At 44.2% G+C, this 15,274-nt stretch overlaps 1 protein-coding gene across 1 annotated transcript; it reads left to right on the forward strand.

The window, feature by feature from the left end:
* Positions 1–5,540: 5,540 nt before the first annotated feature.
* Positions 5,541–8,996, forward strand: LOC131203095 (uncharacterized protein K02A2.6-like; the record flags this gene model as incomplete). Its single annotated transcript, XM_058193017.1, has 3 exons — positions 5,541–7,740; positions 7,804–8,243; positions 8,402–8,996. Coding segments are annotated over exons 1-3 (3,204 nt in total), but the record flags the coding sequence as incomplete, so codon positions are not given.
* Positions 8,997–15,274: the final 6,278 nt, after the last annotated feature.

Raw genomic sequence — 15,274 nt, forward strand, 5'->3', positions numbered from 1 at the left:
TGAATGTATCTTTTCTTTTATGTACACTGAGAGCATATGCACCAAGACAAATTCCTTGTGTGTCCAATCACACTTGGCCAATAAAATTCTATTCTATTCTATTCTATTCTATGAGGTAGGAACTACAGTAATTGCAAGACAGATTTTGGTTACAACGTTTTCCTCCCGTTGTAAGGCTGTTTGTGACTCCAGACAAGGCACCAAACTCTAGAGTCATATATTAAATATATTATTGGCTCTTTACTGGGATGTCTCCTGTCACTTGGCATTTCACCAGATGCTTTACGCAGCCTGCCTCTTTGACATTTTCAGTATTTTGACTAGGGAACATTCCTGATTTATTGGAGTTAACTGCCAATATTTTTTCCTTGAGTACTGTCGCTGTGTCAGTTCTGAGTGCCGATGTTTGCTGTTGGGTACTCCTACAGTGTGTGCTCTTTGGTGGCACTGAAATATTTAATATTACCAAAAATATGCATCACATTGGCAGACCTTGGTCTGAGATGTAATGGATTAGAATTAGAATAACAGAGTTGGAAGGGACCTTGGAGGTCTTCTAGTCCAACCCCCTGCTTAGGCAGGAAACCCTATAGCATTTCAGACAAATGGCTATCCAATCTCTTCTTAAAAACTTCCAGTGTTGGAACATTTACAACTTCTGGAGGCAAGTTGTTCCACTGATTAGTTGATTCCTCGGCATAAATTTCCTCTTGACTCAAGCAGTGAGTAAATGACACAGGAGGCTGCCTTACATCAGTTAGATTCGTACCACGCTAAACCATGGTTTCTTAAATAAACTACATATGACCAAATTATACATCACCCTAAACCAGGAGTCAGCAACCTGCGGCTCTGGAGCCACATGTGGCTCTTTCAACCTCTGCTGCGGCTCCCTCTCACTCAAAATATGTGTCACAACCACCAAAGTGCGACACCCACTGGCATGTGATTTATTGAGCTTTTCAACCCTCTGGTAGGCCAACCATAGATAAATCCAAGAAAAGAAAAGTTTCAGAAGAAAACAGAACGTTTTATTCAACTACATATGCTAGTTTTGTGGCTGCTCAAGAAATAGTCAGGCACGGGAAGGGTTTTGTGGCTCCCGGTGTTTTCTTTTCTGTGGGAAATGGGTCCAAAGGGCTCTTTGTGTTTAAGGTTGCAGACCCCTGCCCTAAGCCAATGTTGTTGTTGTTGTTGTTGTTGTTGTTGTTGTTGTTATTATTATTATTATTATTATTATTATTATTATTATTATTATTTATTCGATTTTTATACCGCCCTTCTCCCGAAGGACTCAGGGCGGTGTACAGCCAAAGTAAAAACAGACAATACAATATACAATTTAAAATATAAATTAAAAAATTTATTTTATAATTGGCCTAAAAAACTTTAAAATATATAAAAAAATAAAAACCCTTAAAATTACTAATAGAAAATTTAAAAATCAATAAAATTTCAGCCAGTCCCGCACGAATAAAAAGATTTGTCTTCAGTTCGCGGCGGAAGGTCCGAAGGTCAGGTATTTGGCGTAAACCCAGGGGAAGTTCGTTCCAGAGTGTGGGAGCCCCCACAGAGAAGGACCTTCCCCTGGGGGCCGCCAGCCGGCATTGCTTGGCAGACAGCACCCTGAGAAGTCCCTCTCTGTGAGAGCGTACGGGTCGGTGGGAGGCATGCGGTAACAGCAGGCGGTCCTGTAAGTACCCAGGCCCTAAGCCATGGAGCGCTTTAAAGGTGGTAACCAAAACCTTAAAGTTGAGCAATCCAAGGATACAGGTTATATGCAGCCCCTTCTGTCCTGCAAACTCTGCGTCTTTTTTTGTCAGGCACAAGCTGCCGACTCCAGTAGTAGAGTTCAAGCTAACTACTTTATTATCATCTGCCTATTATACAGGAATCTCTCCAGATTACTTGCTTTCTCTTTGGAGCTGATAGTTGACGTTCTATGGAGCTTGTGGGAGAAGTCAGTCCTAAATCTCTTATAGCTGCACAAGGATTCTAGGCTGTTTGACACCTCCTCAGCACTTGGCTGGGTTTGTTGTGACAACTTTGTAATGAAAGTTGTGATAGGATAAGAGGTAGAGGTAGCATAATAAGAAAAATATCATCTCATCTTAATCAATAGCACTGTGTTTATTTCCCAATGTTCTCTAAAAACTGGGGATGCTGAACTTCATCTACTGTGTTGTTGAAGTGGGACACATGAGCATTGTAGTGGAATGTGGTCTGGATTCCCAGGAAGGAAGAACTACATTATAGAGACCGAAGAGGTAGTGAAGCTTAGATAGTTTGGTTGGGAGAAAGAGAGTGAAGAAGACTCCTTCCTAGCAGTGGTAGATTCAAAAAAAATTAATACCGGTTCTGTGGGCATGGCTTGGTGGGCGTGGCATGGTTTGGTGGGAGTGGCTTGGTGGGAGTGGCAAAGGAAGGTTACTGCAAAATCCCCATTTCCTCCCGATCAGCTGGGACTCAGGAGGCAGAGAATAAATGGGGACAGAGCCAGTCAGAGGTGGTATTTACCGGTTCTCCGAACTATTCAAAATTTCCACTACTGGTTCTCCAGAACTGGTCAAAACCTGCTGAATACCATGTCTGCTCCCTAGTCATTCTCAGAGTCTATTTCTAGTCATGCAAATAGTTGTTGTTGTTTTTTGTTTTGTTTTTTGTTTACATTTATATCCCGCCCTTCTCCGAAGACTCAGGGCGGCTTACAGTGTATAAGGCAATAGTCTCATTCTATTTGTATATTTTTTACAAAGTCAACTTATTGCCCCCCCAACAATCTGGGTCCTCATTTTACCTACCTTATAAAGGATGGAAGGCTGAGTCAACCTTGGGTCGGGCTTGAACCTGCAGTAATTGCAGGCTACTGTGTTCTAATAACAGGCTTCTTAACAGCCTGAGCTATCCCGGCCCTTTTTGTTTGGCAAGATTTATGTCCATAGGTGAGGTACAATTTTTTAAAAAAACTCCTCAGTCTACTCTATTCTCTTTCTCCCAACCAAACTATCTAAGCTTCACTACCTCTTTGTCCTCTGGAATGTAACCCCTTCCTTCCTGGGAATCCAGACCACATTCCACCGCAATGCTCATGAGTCCCACTTCAACAACACTGCCCCAAGATGCAGATTTGGGCCTGACAACCATAGTGTTATGACCCAAAGGTGTTTTTTTCAGGAGGCAACTGGACTTTCATGTTTTTTTTCTTTGAAGATGTTTTGCTTCTCATCCAAGAAGCTTCTTCAACCCTGACCTAACCCTATCCTGTCAGAGCTGAAGAAGCTTCTTGGATGCGAAGTAAAACGTCTTCCAAAGGAAAAAAAAGAAAAGAAAGTCCAGTTGCCACCTGAAAAAAAAAAAAGCACTCTTGGGACAAACATGACCAGGATGACTAGTAGAATCTCTACTGATTTAATTGTTATGAATTCAACTTTAGGCGACTAATTCTATTTATTAAAGGTATTTGTACGCGACCCCCCTCTCCACAATCAACAATGACTCTCGGCAGCTCACATTTTTTTAAAAAATGGAACGTAAATGTGTGTGTGTCAATTCACATGCTGGCTACACAGAAGGTCTCCTTAAAATGGGAATGGCAAAATTGTCCAAGGTCAAAGCTCATTCCTGCATAATTGCTGCATGCTAAGCAGAAAGAGGTGGGTGGGACAGCTGTCAAGAATTAGCTACCTTTCTTCTGCAGAGTTTGTCACAATTGCTCTTATATCATTCCATCAAAGCTGTCAAAGCACTGCTGGTACATAATTAGATACTTCAAAATGATCAGATCCCTGTAAATAGTGGGAAGAAATAATGAGGAGTGCCACTCTTTAGAATTAAATATACCCTTGACATATGTTTGCCTTCCCTGTATATGAAGTTCTTTTATATGCTGGTAAGTATATTTTTGCTGCTTGTCTCTTTTGATGCAGGCGGTCTCCAAACTTGGCAACTTTAAGACATGTGGACTTCAACTCCCAAACTTCTAGGAGTTGACATCCACTAGTCTTAAAGTTGCCATGTTTGGAGAGCCCTGTTATATTTCATTTCTTGGATATCAGGTAACTCCCAGCTTGTATCTAAAATGAAAGAGAAAAAAACAACAACAATTGCTACCAACTGCAGAAAAAACAATTGCTACCAATCTGCCTTCCACTGAGGACCTATATACTGCACGAGTCAAAAAGAGGGCTATGAAAATATTTACAGACCCCTCACATCCTGGACAGAAACTCCTACTCTCAAAACGACGCTGTTCTGGTGTGCAGTGCTATAGAGCACTGCACACCAGAACAACTAGACACAAGAACAGTTTTTCCCCGAAGGCCATCACTCTGCTAAACAAATCATTCCCTCAACACTGTCAAACTATTTACTAAATCTGCACTACTATTAATCTTCTCATCGTTCCCATCACCCATCTCCTTCCACTTATGACTGTATGACTGTAACTTTGTTGCTTGTATCCTTACGATTTATATTGATATTGATTGTTTCCTGATTGCTTATTTGTACTCTATGGCTCTCATTAAGTGTTGTACCTTATGATTCTTGCTGAAGGTATCTTTTCTTTTATGTACACTGAGAGCATTTGCACCAAAGACAAATTCTTTTTGTGTCCAATCACACTTGGCCAATAAAATATTCTATTCTATTCTGTTCTATGCTATGCTATGCTATGCTATGCTATGCTATGCTATGCTATGCTATGCTATGCTATGCTATGCTATTCTAAAGAAGGACCGAGGCCTCCCATTTTTGGCCAGCAGAGTGCTAGAGGAGGCCAGGGAAACTGAAAATGGGCTGCATGGGGGCTGCACACGGCCCGTTTTGGCCAGCAAAGGCATTGCAGGCCTTTGATGTTTCCAGGGCGGCTCCACAGGCTGGATTTAAGCACCCCTCGGGGCGGATCCGGCCCACGAGCCTAGAATAGAATTCTTTATTGGCCAAGTTTGACACCTCTGGTATAGGGTTTCCTGCCTGAGCAGATGATTGGACTAGACCTCCAAGGTCCCTTCCAAGAAGCATAGCTCCTTCTCCGGTAATATTGAACTGCAAACTAGGGCATACAAAACTTTTGCCAGACCAATTCTTGAATACAGCTCATCTGTCTGGAACCCACACTGCATATCGGACATTAATACAATTGAGAGACTCCAGAAATATTTCACAAGGAGAGTCCTCCACTCCTCTGCTCGCAACAAAATACCTTATGCCACCAGACTCGAAATTTTGGGCTTAGACAACTTAGAAGTTTGCCGTCTTCGGTCTGACCTAAGCGTAGCTCATAAAATCATCTGCTACAATGTCTGTAATGTATTACTGTAAGTTTTGGCGGGAGTTTTAGGCGGGAAATATCTCGTCTCTGATTGGATGCAGCCTCAGGCTGAAGTGTATATAAGGAGAGGTTTTTCTCCAGAGTTTCGCTGGGTCACCAATTATTAAAGAGCTGTTGTCACTAACCTGGTCTCCTGCCTCGTCATTACCCAAACTTAACATTGGCGACGAAGGTGGGATCTTGAGGCAGAGCACCAGGACAGAGCTGAACTCACTACGAGAATTAAACCCAGCAAGGAGATGGCGAATGCAGCGATGACTGGCTACACGCCACCCGCTCCGTTTGACCCTGCCCAGGAGAAGTGGGGAATATATATGACCCGTTTCGAAAGTTTCCTGGAGGCAAACGAACTACAGGGAGTCTCCGACAACCGCAAACGGGCTTACTTCCTAAGCCACTGTGGGTCCGCGGTCATCGCCGTCGCAGAAGCCCTGGCGGAGCCAACACCGCTACAATCCGTATCGTGGCAGACCCTTCAGTCCCTCCTGAAGAATCATTTCGCACCAGCCCCGTCCAAATACGTTCGACGGTACGAGTTTGGAGAGCGCAGGCAACAAGAAGGCGAGTCTATCAGCGACTACATGGCAGCCCTGAGACAAGCCTCCAAGCATTGCGAGTACCGCGATCTGGACGAAGAGCTGCTGGAACAACTTATACGGGGGGTCAGAGACATCCGTTTGAGGAGACGGTTGCTAGCCAAGAGCAACCTGACATTGGCAAACGCTCTGGACGAAGCCAGAGCCCATGAGATGTCCACCCATGCAGCAGACACCTTACAAAAGCGACTCTCGCCGATGGCGGGCGCAAAGCCGAGCTCAGTCCACCACGAAGGAACCTATCGTGAGTCAACCAGCGAAGAGGAGGAAGACGTCCACTACACCGGAAAATCGACAAGGGAAGACCCGGAGGAATGCGGAAGTTGCGGGGGGCGACATCAGCGCCAAAGATGTAAGTTCAGGGACGCCATTTGCCGGCGGTGTGAGAGGAAGGGGCACCTGGCTCAAGTCTGCCGAGCACCCCAACCTTCCCGCCGAAAATTCAAATCGGCCAATCAGAGCGGCTCTGAGTCAGAGATGCAAACCCCACAGTCCCGCCGAAATTTCAAACCAGCCAATCAGGGCGCAGGATCGGCAAGGCGAACCGCGATTGGCCGAGAAAGAAAGGGCGCGAAAGCAAACAGAATGACTATCACCATAGACCACGCAGCTACCCACGTCGAAGAAAAAATCTTCACGAACCCGAAAATTGAAGGTGTGCCGTGCCAACTGGAAGTAGACACAGGATCAGCAATCACAATTATGTCCTGGGACACTTTTGTGAAAGCCTTGCCGCACATCGCCAAGCGCAAGCTACAAAAACAACGGCTCCGGGTGCAAGATTACCAAGGCAATCGCATCCCTGTTCGAGGGACAACGACCGTCCGGGTAGAGTACGGGCAGCACAAGAAGACCCTGCCCATCACGTTAGTCGAGGGAACCTTGCCTAGCTTGCTGGGACTGGACTGGTTCCGGGCATTGGGCATGGGGGTGACTGGCATCCACCGGAACGGATGCGACCTGCAAAATGCCCTAATGGAGGAGTTCGCAGAGGTATTCGAGGACCGCCTAGGCAAGTACAAGGGGACCCCTATCTCTTTCAATTTAGACCCCCAAGTAGCCCCCATTCGGTTAAAGGCAAGGAGGGTTCCCTTTGCCCTCAAGCCAAAAATTGATAGAGAGATAGATAAATTGGTCAGTCAGGGGATACTGGTGCCAGTCGACCATGCTAAGTGGGAAACGCCAATCGTTACTCCCATAAAGCCAGACGGGTCAATCAGAATTTGTGCAGACTACAAAGCTACCCTGAACAAAGCCTTACAAAAAAGCGCCTATCCAGTTCCCGTGGTGCAACACTTGTTGCACTCACTAGGGCACGGACAAGTTTTCGCCAAATTAGATTTGGCACAAGCCTACCAACAACTACCAGTAGACGCCAGCACAGCTGAAGCCCAAACCATTGTAACGCACCGAGGTGCCTTTAAATGCACTCGGTTACAGTTCGGGGTGAGTGCAGCCCCTGGGCTATTCCAAAATTTGATGGAGCGACTCCTACAAGGGCTACCAGGAGTCGTGCCCTATTTCGATGACGTGTTGATATCGGGGGAAAACTTGAAAGAACTGGGAGAGCGGTTGAGGAAAGTTTTGGTCATTTTTCGGTCAGCTGGCCTGAAAGTTAAAGCAAAAAAATGCCAGATTGGGGTCGAGTCCGTTGAGTTTTTGGGCTATAGGATAGACAAGAAGGGAATTCACCCCACTGAGAGCAAAGTGAAAGCGATAAAGAGAGCCCCAGCACCCAAAAACAAGACAGAGCTTCAGGCTTTCCTGGGTCTGGAAAACTTTTATGCAGTATTTCTAAGGAACAAGGCAACCGTTGCTGAACCGTTACACAAATTGCTAGGAAAAAACTCTGTTTGGTCTTGGGGAAAGCCAGAGAGCAGGGCATTTGAGGCAGTCAAAGACTTGCTATCAGGTGAAAGCCTGTTAATCCAGTATAATAGCAGACTGCCGTTAGTATTGGTATGTGATGCATCTCCCTATGGGGTAGGAGCTGTACTTAGCCACAGACTCCCAAACGGCACTGAAGCCCCTATAGCGTTCTATTCACGAACGATGTCCCCGGCTGAGAGGAATTACAGCCAGCTAGATAGGGAGGCTCTCGCAATAGTGTCAGGGGTGAAAAAATTTCACGAATACGTTTTTGGGCGAGATTTCGAAATTGTCACTGATCACAGACCGTTATTGGGGTTACTGGCTGGCGACCGCCCAACGCCAGTAGCACTCTCACCTAGGCTGACCAGATGGACTATCTTCTTGGCCGCATACTCCTACAAGCTGCAGCATCGGCCTGGAAAGGAGCTGGGACATGCGGACGCATTGAGCAGATGCCCATTGCCAGGGGAAATCGAGGACCCCACCCCGGGCACACCCGTCCTACTAATTGACTCTTTGGGTTGGGGCCAGTCACATCGCAGGAAGTGGCTCGGGCTTCCTACCGGGACGTTGTTTTAAGGACTGTAACCGGTTGGGTTCAAAGGGGATGGCCCGCGGCGGCGGGCGAACGCTTCAAGGAATTTGTAAAGAAAAAAGGGGAATTGTCCGTACAAGGGGGGTGCCTGCTCTGGGGGGATAGGGTGGTAGTCCCCGAGAAACTGAGGAAAAAAGTTCTGGAACTCCTGCATGAGGGTCACCCAGGAATTGTGAGGATGAAGGGTTTGGCTAGGAGCTATGTCTGGTGGCCCCTAATGGACAGGGAAATCAGTGACAGGGTTGGCCGATGCCAAGTATGTCAAGAATCCAGACCACTACCACCTACGGCCCCAGTTTTGGAGTGGGAGAAACCCCAAGGCCCTTGGTCCCGCATACACATTGATTTTGCCGGCCCCTTCCACGGCCAAACATTTCTAATTGTGGTGGATGCATTCTCCAAATGGCTGGAGATCATCCTAATGAAATCCACAACCGCGGGAGCTGTCATATCAGCACTAAAACACCTGTTCGCCACGCACGGGCTACCGGACACCCTCGTGTCCGATAACGGCCCTCAGTTCACCGCAGCATTATTTGAGGGGTACCTGGCTGAAGAGGGCATACGACATGCCCTCTCAGCGCCGTTCCACCCTGCGTCGAACGGCCTTGCTGAACGTTTTGTTCGGAGTGCGAAAGAAGCGCTATCACGAAGCGGCCCGGCGATTGCCAGGCGCAAATCGACGCATTCCTCACCGTCCAACACAGAACCCCCTGTGTGGCCACCGGCCGCAGCCCAGCCGAGCTATTAATGGGGCGGAAGCTACGGTGCCCGCTAGACCGGCTACACCCGAACTACGTACAGGACGGGTTCAAAACAAAATCAGATAGAATCCGAGAGTTAAGCATAGGAGACTCAGTATGGGCACATAATTACAGCGACGGCCCAAACTGGAAGAGGGGGATAGTAATAGACAAAACGGGCCCCAAATCTTATCTAGTGGAACTAGACGATGGCAGAGTCTGGAGGCGCCACATAGATCAATTAAGAAACAGATTGAGCGATAAGGCAGAACCAGGCGAAACAAGCCCTGACTATGATTTAATTAACCCCACAGCTGACTGGAGCCGAGAACAAACAGAAATCGTAAGCAAAGAACCAAACAGAGACTTATCTGAGTCAGGCGAGGTCCAGCGACACCCTCCGGTCCCTCTAGAGGACAGCAGGCCCGAGCCGGCGAATAATCCAGGGCCGGATGGCCGGGAGGAGGAGCTCAGAGGAACGAAAAGTCCCTCCGGCACGCTCGACTCAACTCCAGAAAGTGAACTGCGCAGGTCCGGGAGAGTCAGGAGACGCCCCACGTACCTGCAGGACTACGTAGAGAAGTAGTATGCAAATATGGGCAAAGTGCCTTCTGGGAGGGAAGGAGTGTAATGTATTACTGTAAGTTTTGGCGGGAGTTTTAGGCGGGAAATATCTCGTCTCTGATTGGATGCAGCCTCAGGCTGAAGTGTATATAAGGAGAGGTTTTTCTCCAGAGTTTCGCTGGGTCACCAATTATTAAAGAGCTGTTGTCACTAACCTGGTCTCCTGCCTCGTCATTACCCAAACTTAACAATGTCCTTCCAGCCAATGAAGACTTCAGCTTCATCCAAAACAATACAAGAGCACACAATAGATACAAACTCATGGTAAACTGATCCAAACTAGACTGCAGAAAATACGACTTCAGTAATCGAGTTGTCAACCCCTGGAAAGCACTACCTGACTCTGTGGTTTCTTCCCCGAATCCCCAAAACTTTAACCTTAGACTGTCTGCTGTAGACCTCACCCCATTCCTAAGAGGTCTGCAAGGGGTGTGCATAAGCGCACCAGTGGGCCTACTGTCCCTGTCCTAATGTTTTCTTTTATTCATATCCTTTACATGTATTTATAATTATGTTTACACTTGTATCTGTCATAAAATATATGCTTGATGAAAAATTAAATTAATTAAATAAACAAAAAAACAAAAAAAACCTCTGCTATTCTGTTCCAAAGAGATTGTATAAAATACAGTCTGATCTTTTTGCTGTCTTCAGTTGCTCTGGTTTTATGACTACATTGAAATATCAGTAGTTTTATAAGGAGAATCACCCCTCCGCTGGCCATGACTGCTACAACACAGAAAAACAAAGCTGCTAAGGATGCTAATTAAGAAGTGTAGAGAAATATCATATTTTATTCTACAGTTATCAGCTCTCCAGTATTTGAGCCTTTCTAATTCCAAAACAGAAAGCTGGCAGTTGCATGCTATTTCCCCAAATAGAACTTAATTGATATTTATAAGACATTTACATCTTTCTGCTGCAAATGTTATGCGTTTGTTGTGATTTTATTATTGTCCTGTGATTTACCACGAAATGTTTTAATTTGCCAGTTAGGCTTATTTGCAGAATATATTAATTTGGCCGCTCAGATCCGAGGGTCTGGAAAGTGGAAGCCTAATTCTTTGAGGAAATAAAGATTTCGACTTTAAAAGTTTCCCCACTCTTATCCTAGAATGTCAGTGCCAAGACAACATTGCTATGATATGTGTCGCAGTAGAGGTATAAAAAGAATGTGCATGTGGTGTCTGGGTATAGATATATATATTCACACACAAACACACATTTTCTCCACTTTCTAGGGATAACAGATGGGAGAGAAAGGGAGAGGGAGAGGGAAAAGGAGGGAGGGAGGGAAAGAAGGAAAGAGAGATAGGGGGAGGAAGGGGCAGGGGCAGGAAGAGAGAGGGAGGGAGGGAAGAAGGGGGGAGATACAGAGAGAGATGACTCAGGAAGGGACAGGGGCAGGAAGAGAGGGGCAGAGAGGGATTGTGGGAGGGAAAGAAGGAAAGAGAGAGACAGAGGCAGAAAGGGGCAGGGGCAGGGAGAGAGAGGGAGGGAGGGAAGGAAGAAGGGAGAGAGAGAAAGAGGGGTAGGAAGGGACAGGAGCAGGAAGAGGGAGGGGAAGGGGGGAAGGAGGGAAAGAGAGAGAGAGGGGCAGGAAGGGATGGGATGGGGCAGGAAAAGGAAGGGAGGCAAGGAAAGAGGGAAAGAGACAGACAGGACAGGAAGGGATGGGGCAGGGGGAGGGAGGCAGGGAAGGAAAGAAAGAGAGAGAGAGAGAGATGGAGGGAACCAGTTTGGTGTAATGGTTAGGCCACCAGGCTACAAACCATGATATCCCGTGTTGTACTCCGACATAGGCACAAGACCAGCCGGGTCATCTCTGGACAGTCACTTTCTCTCAGTCCTAGGAAGCACAGAAGGGCTTTTCACTTCTGGAAAAAACCTTGGCCAAGAAAACTGCAGCAACTAAACCAGGCAACCTGTTCAAATGCCTGAGATTTCCATCCCAAGTGATTCCTGTCGTGTGATCCTCAGGACGGAATGGATGAGGTTGTGCAGCCTTACCTTGGCAAAACCGAATCCCCACCGCAGAAAGCCCCCGAAAGCAATCGATACCTGCACTTCTTTAAAAACCGGGGCCGGTCCCTTTAAGATCTCCCCGATTATTAATCAAGTCACTCCAGCTTTCTTTCCTTCCTAACCTACCTGGAACGGATGGTCTGACGTTATGGAAGGATCAATTGTAAAAAGTGGAATTAGTCACTCTAAATCATGCAGCTGTGGTCGAAGGGAGCTCTTCTTAAAAAATCATTAAACAATCATGTATTCCTATTGATTTATTCAAAATACCTTCAAGGGAAGCAGATTAAACCCAAGGCACAAAAAAAAAAAAGTAAACTAATGCAGATTAAATGGATGAAGGATGGTCTGATGTTTCCCTGGGCAGTTTTTGTACTAATGAGAGGAAAATTATATGTACACTATTACCAGGATAAAAGGGTCTATTAGAGGTCTTTTGCTTGACATATTTATGTATTTCAAATACTAAGTAGCACAGTGAATTAGGTTTATTCCTGGCATTTGCTATTTTTATTGCGTCTCTAAGTGATAAACAGGGTGGCCCATCAAAGAGACGGCTTGGTTAGTTCAGTAGGAGAAGCTGTGCAAGGAGAATCTCAAGTACAGGAAGTCCTTGACTTATGACGCAACCAAGAAAGGGGACTTACAGCCTGGATCTGAAGTTCTGAAAGTCACACACACACACACCTGTAGTCACACAAGCAGTGTTCAGCACTTTGACAACCAACAATGTCCCACAATCATCTGACCACGTTTTGTTTTTGCCAAAAATTGGCCCCTTACGTCTACACTTAATGACCGCTGTGCTTGTTTAACAACTGCTGTGTTTATTCTACAACTGCCACATTCACTTCACAACCACCCTCACCAAAAAAAAAAAAAAGGCCATAAAATCAGGTCAGTTGTTTTAGGACCGTGACAACTTCATTGCGTTATATTTTTGTAGTATTCTATTTGTATACTTTTATCTTTTTCAATACGGTAAGCCGCCCAGAGTTATCCTGTGGTAAGGTGGGGGGGGCCAATACATTTTTAATAAATAATCAAATAATAATTTTAAAAATAGTAAAATAAAATAAATAAAACCTAAAACACAAAATAAAAAATAAAATATAAAATAAAATAATAAAATATAAAATAAAATAATAAAATAAAATAATAAATAAAATAAAATAAAATAAAATATAGTAAAATAAAATAATAAAATTAAAATAAAATAAAATAATAAAATAAAATAATAAAATAAAATAAAATAATAAAATATTAAATAAAATAATAAATAAAATAAAATAAAATAGTATAGTATAGTATAGTGCAGGCTCCATTACTGTCATAACTCAAGTAACTACCAATAGAACATTTGCAGAGCCTTTTTGGAAGGAGTTTATTAGAATGCAAGACCAATGTCTATTTTAAATTTGCCCCTGTAAAATCGGCACACAGGGTCTCTAGCAAATGGGAACCGCGAGGAGCTAAATTCAAATCCCGACCTAAGAAGCTTTATTTGATATTGTGGCTGCTGCGTGTATGCTGGCCTTCCATTTTGATGGATTCGTGAGTGGAATCTGTTGCAAAGCCCGATGACTGATAGAATAATTTGCCAAGGGTAATGTTTTTACACTCTGCTTCCCCTCTCGGTGCCACATCACTGGATGCAGAGTGGAAAGTTGAAGCCTGTATAAATTAGGACCGGGAAAATAGTGACAATCCTCCTCCAATCCTCCTTTCACCATTTATATCCTTTCAGCCGAAACAGTGAAGATTCAGATTTTTGAATTTGTAGCATTATGAAACACTCCTATGTACAGTAGTGGCCAAAATTGTGGAAAGTTTTTGGGAAAAACGTATTTTCTAAAACTAGCTAATAACACCACTTTTTTCTTTTGGAGTAGTACCATAAAATTATATATCAATGGAAAGATAATTTAATCAGGAATGTAATGCAATAACTTTTACGAAGGATTTGCTATTAGAATAGCAGTTACAGCATAAAGAAGAAAAGTGAAACACGTAGAAAAAATGAGATATACAAAAATTATCACCATGTCATTTAATACTTAGTTGGGTAACCTTTCACATGAATTACAGCCTTACAACGTCTTCCCATGGAGTGAACCAAGTCTTTCAGTTCTGCAGCTATTATAATGTGAAACCAGGATTGAATGATTGCTTCTATTAACTGGGTTTTATCGCTGGGTCACTTCTGACTAGCAAGTTTCTTTAGTCGGCTCCATAGATTTTCAATTGGGTGAAAATCCCTGGCTATTCCCAGGCCATCCCAGCAGTAGAATAGGATTATCTTGAAACTCCAGGAAAAAAAAGTGGTGTTATTAGCCATCAAACCTCAAAAATACACTTTTCTCAAAAGGTTTCCAAAATTTTGGCCACTACTGTAATTCCTGAGGCGTGAAACACACTGCCCTATTTAGGAGTTGCCCATTTTTTATATGCGGTCCACAGTTTTTACGAGGGTTTAACATTTATGCTTGGTTTTATTTAACTCAGGGGTGTCCATCCTTGGAAACTTTTAAGACTCGTGGAATAACTAAGAAAAACAGATGAGTTAGAAAACAAACCAATACCAGAGTTTTCGTTTGAGGCACGAATAACCAGGCTCAAATTGTCATATTTTGAACTCTTTTTCCAAAGCTCTCTTGAGAAGTCCATCATGCTGGGAAAAAGTAGAAGGAAAGACAAGAAGAAGATGAACAGCGGCAAGGTGGATGGACCTGCTTAAAGCAGTGATTAGTTTGGGAATTAGTCATTATTATTTATTATTATTATTATTATTCGAATTTATATACCACCCTATCTCCCAAAGGACTCAGGGCGGTTCACAGGCATATAAAACATCAATATACAAATTAAAATAATCCTTAAAAAACTTATTCTAGCGCCCGAATTATTAAAAATAGAAATATAAATATAAAATATAAATATTAAAATCAATTTAAAACCCCTCTAAATTTAAAATCTAAGCCAGTCCTGCACAGATGAATAAATGTGTCTTGAGCTCGCGACGGAAGGTTCGAAGGTCAGGAAGTTGACGGAGTCCTGGGGGGAGTTCGTTCCAGAGGGTGGGAGCCCCCACAGAGAAGGCCCTTCCCTGGGCCTTCTCAACATGGTGAAAGTCTTATCAATGTGGCCAGGAAGAGTTCACAACAACTTAATAGCACATAATCAATCAGTCAATCAATCCCCAAGGTTTCAATGGGCAGTGACCAATAAAGGTGACCATCTATTTTGGTATCTTCTATCTTGGCCCTCCGTTAAACCCATTAAGTAGTAGCTTAATTTCTCTAGAGTCCTGGACCACCTTCATTCTGTGCTCCATTTGGTGATGAATATCTTGCCTCCCTGTTATCTGATCCCTCCCTTTCCAATTGGCCCCCAATTTCACAATCTGAAATCCAAAAAATAATCTCCCATTTGGAAAACCCTAACATCCCAGGCAAATATATGAATTACTGAAGAGTAATCCTGACCC

The sequence above is a fragment of the Ahaetulla prasina genome, chromosome 8 (assembly GCF_028640845.1).
Source record: "Ahaetulla prasina isolate Xishuangbanna chromosome 8, ASM2864084v1, whole genome shotgun sequence".
NCBI classification, from domain to species: domain Eukaryota; kingdom Metazoa; phylum Chordata; class Lepidosauria; order Squamata; family Colubridae; genus Ahaetulla; species Ahaetulla prasina.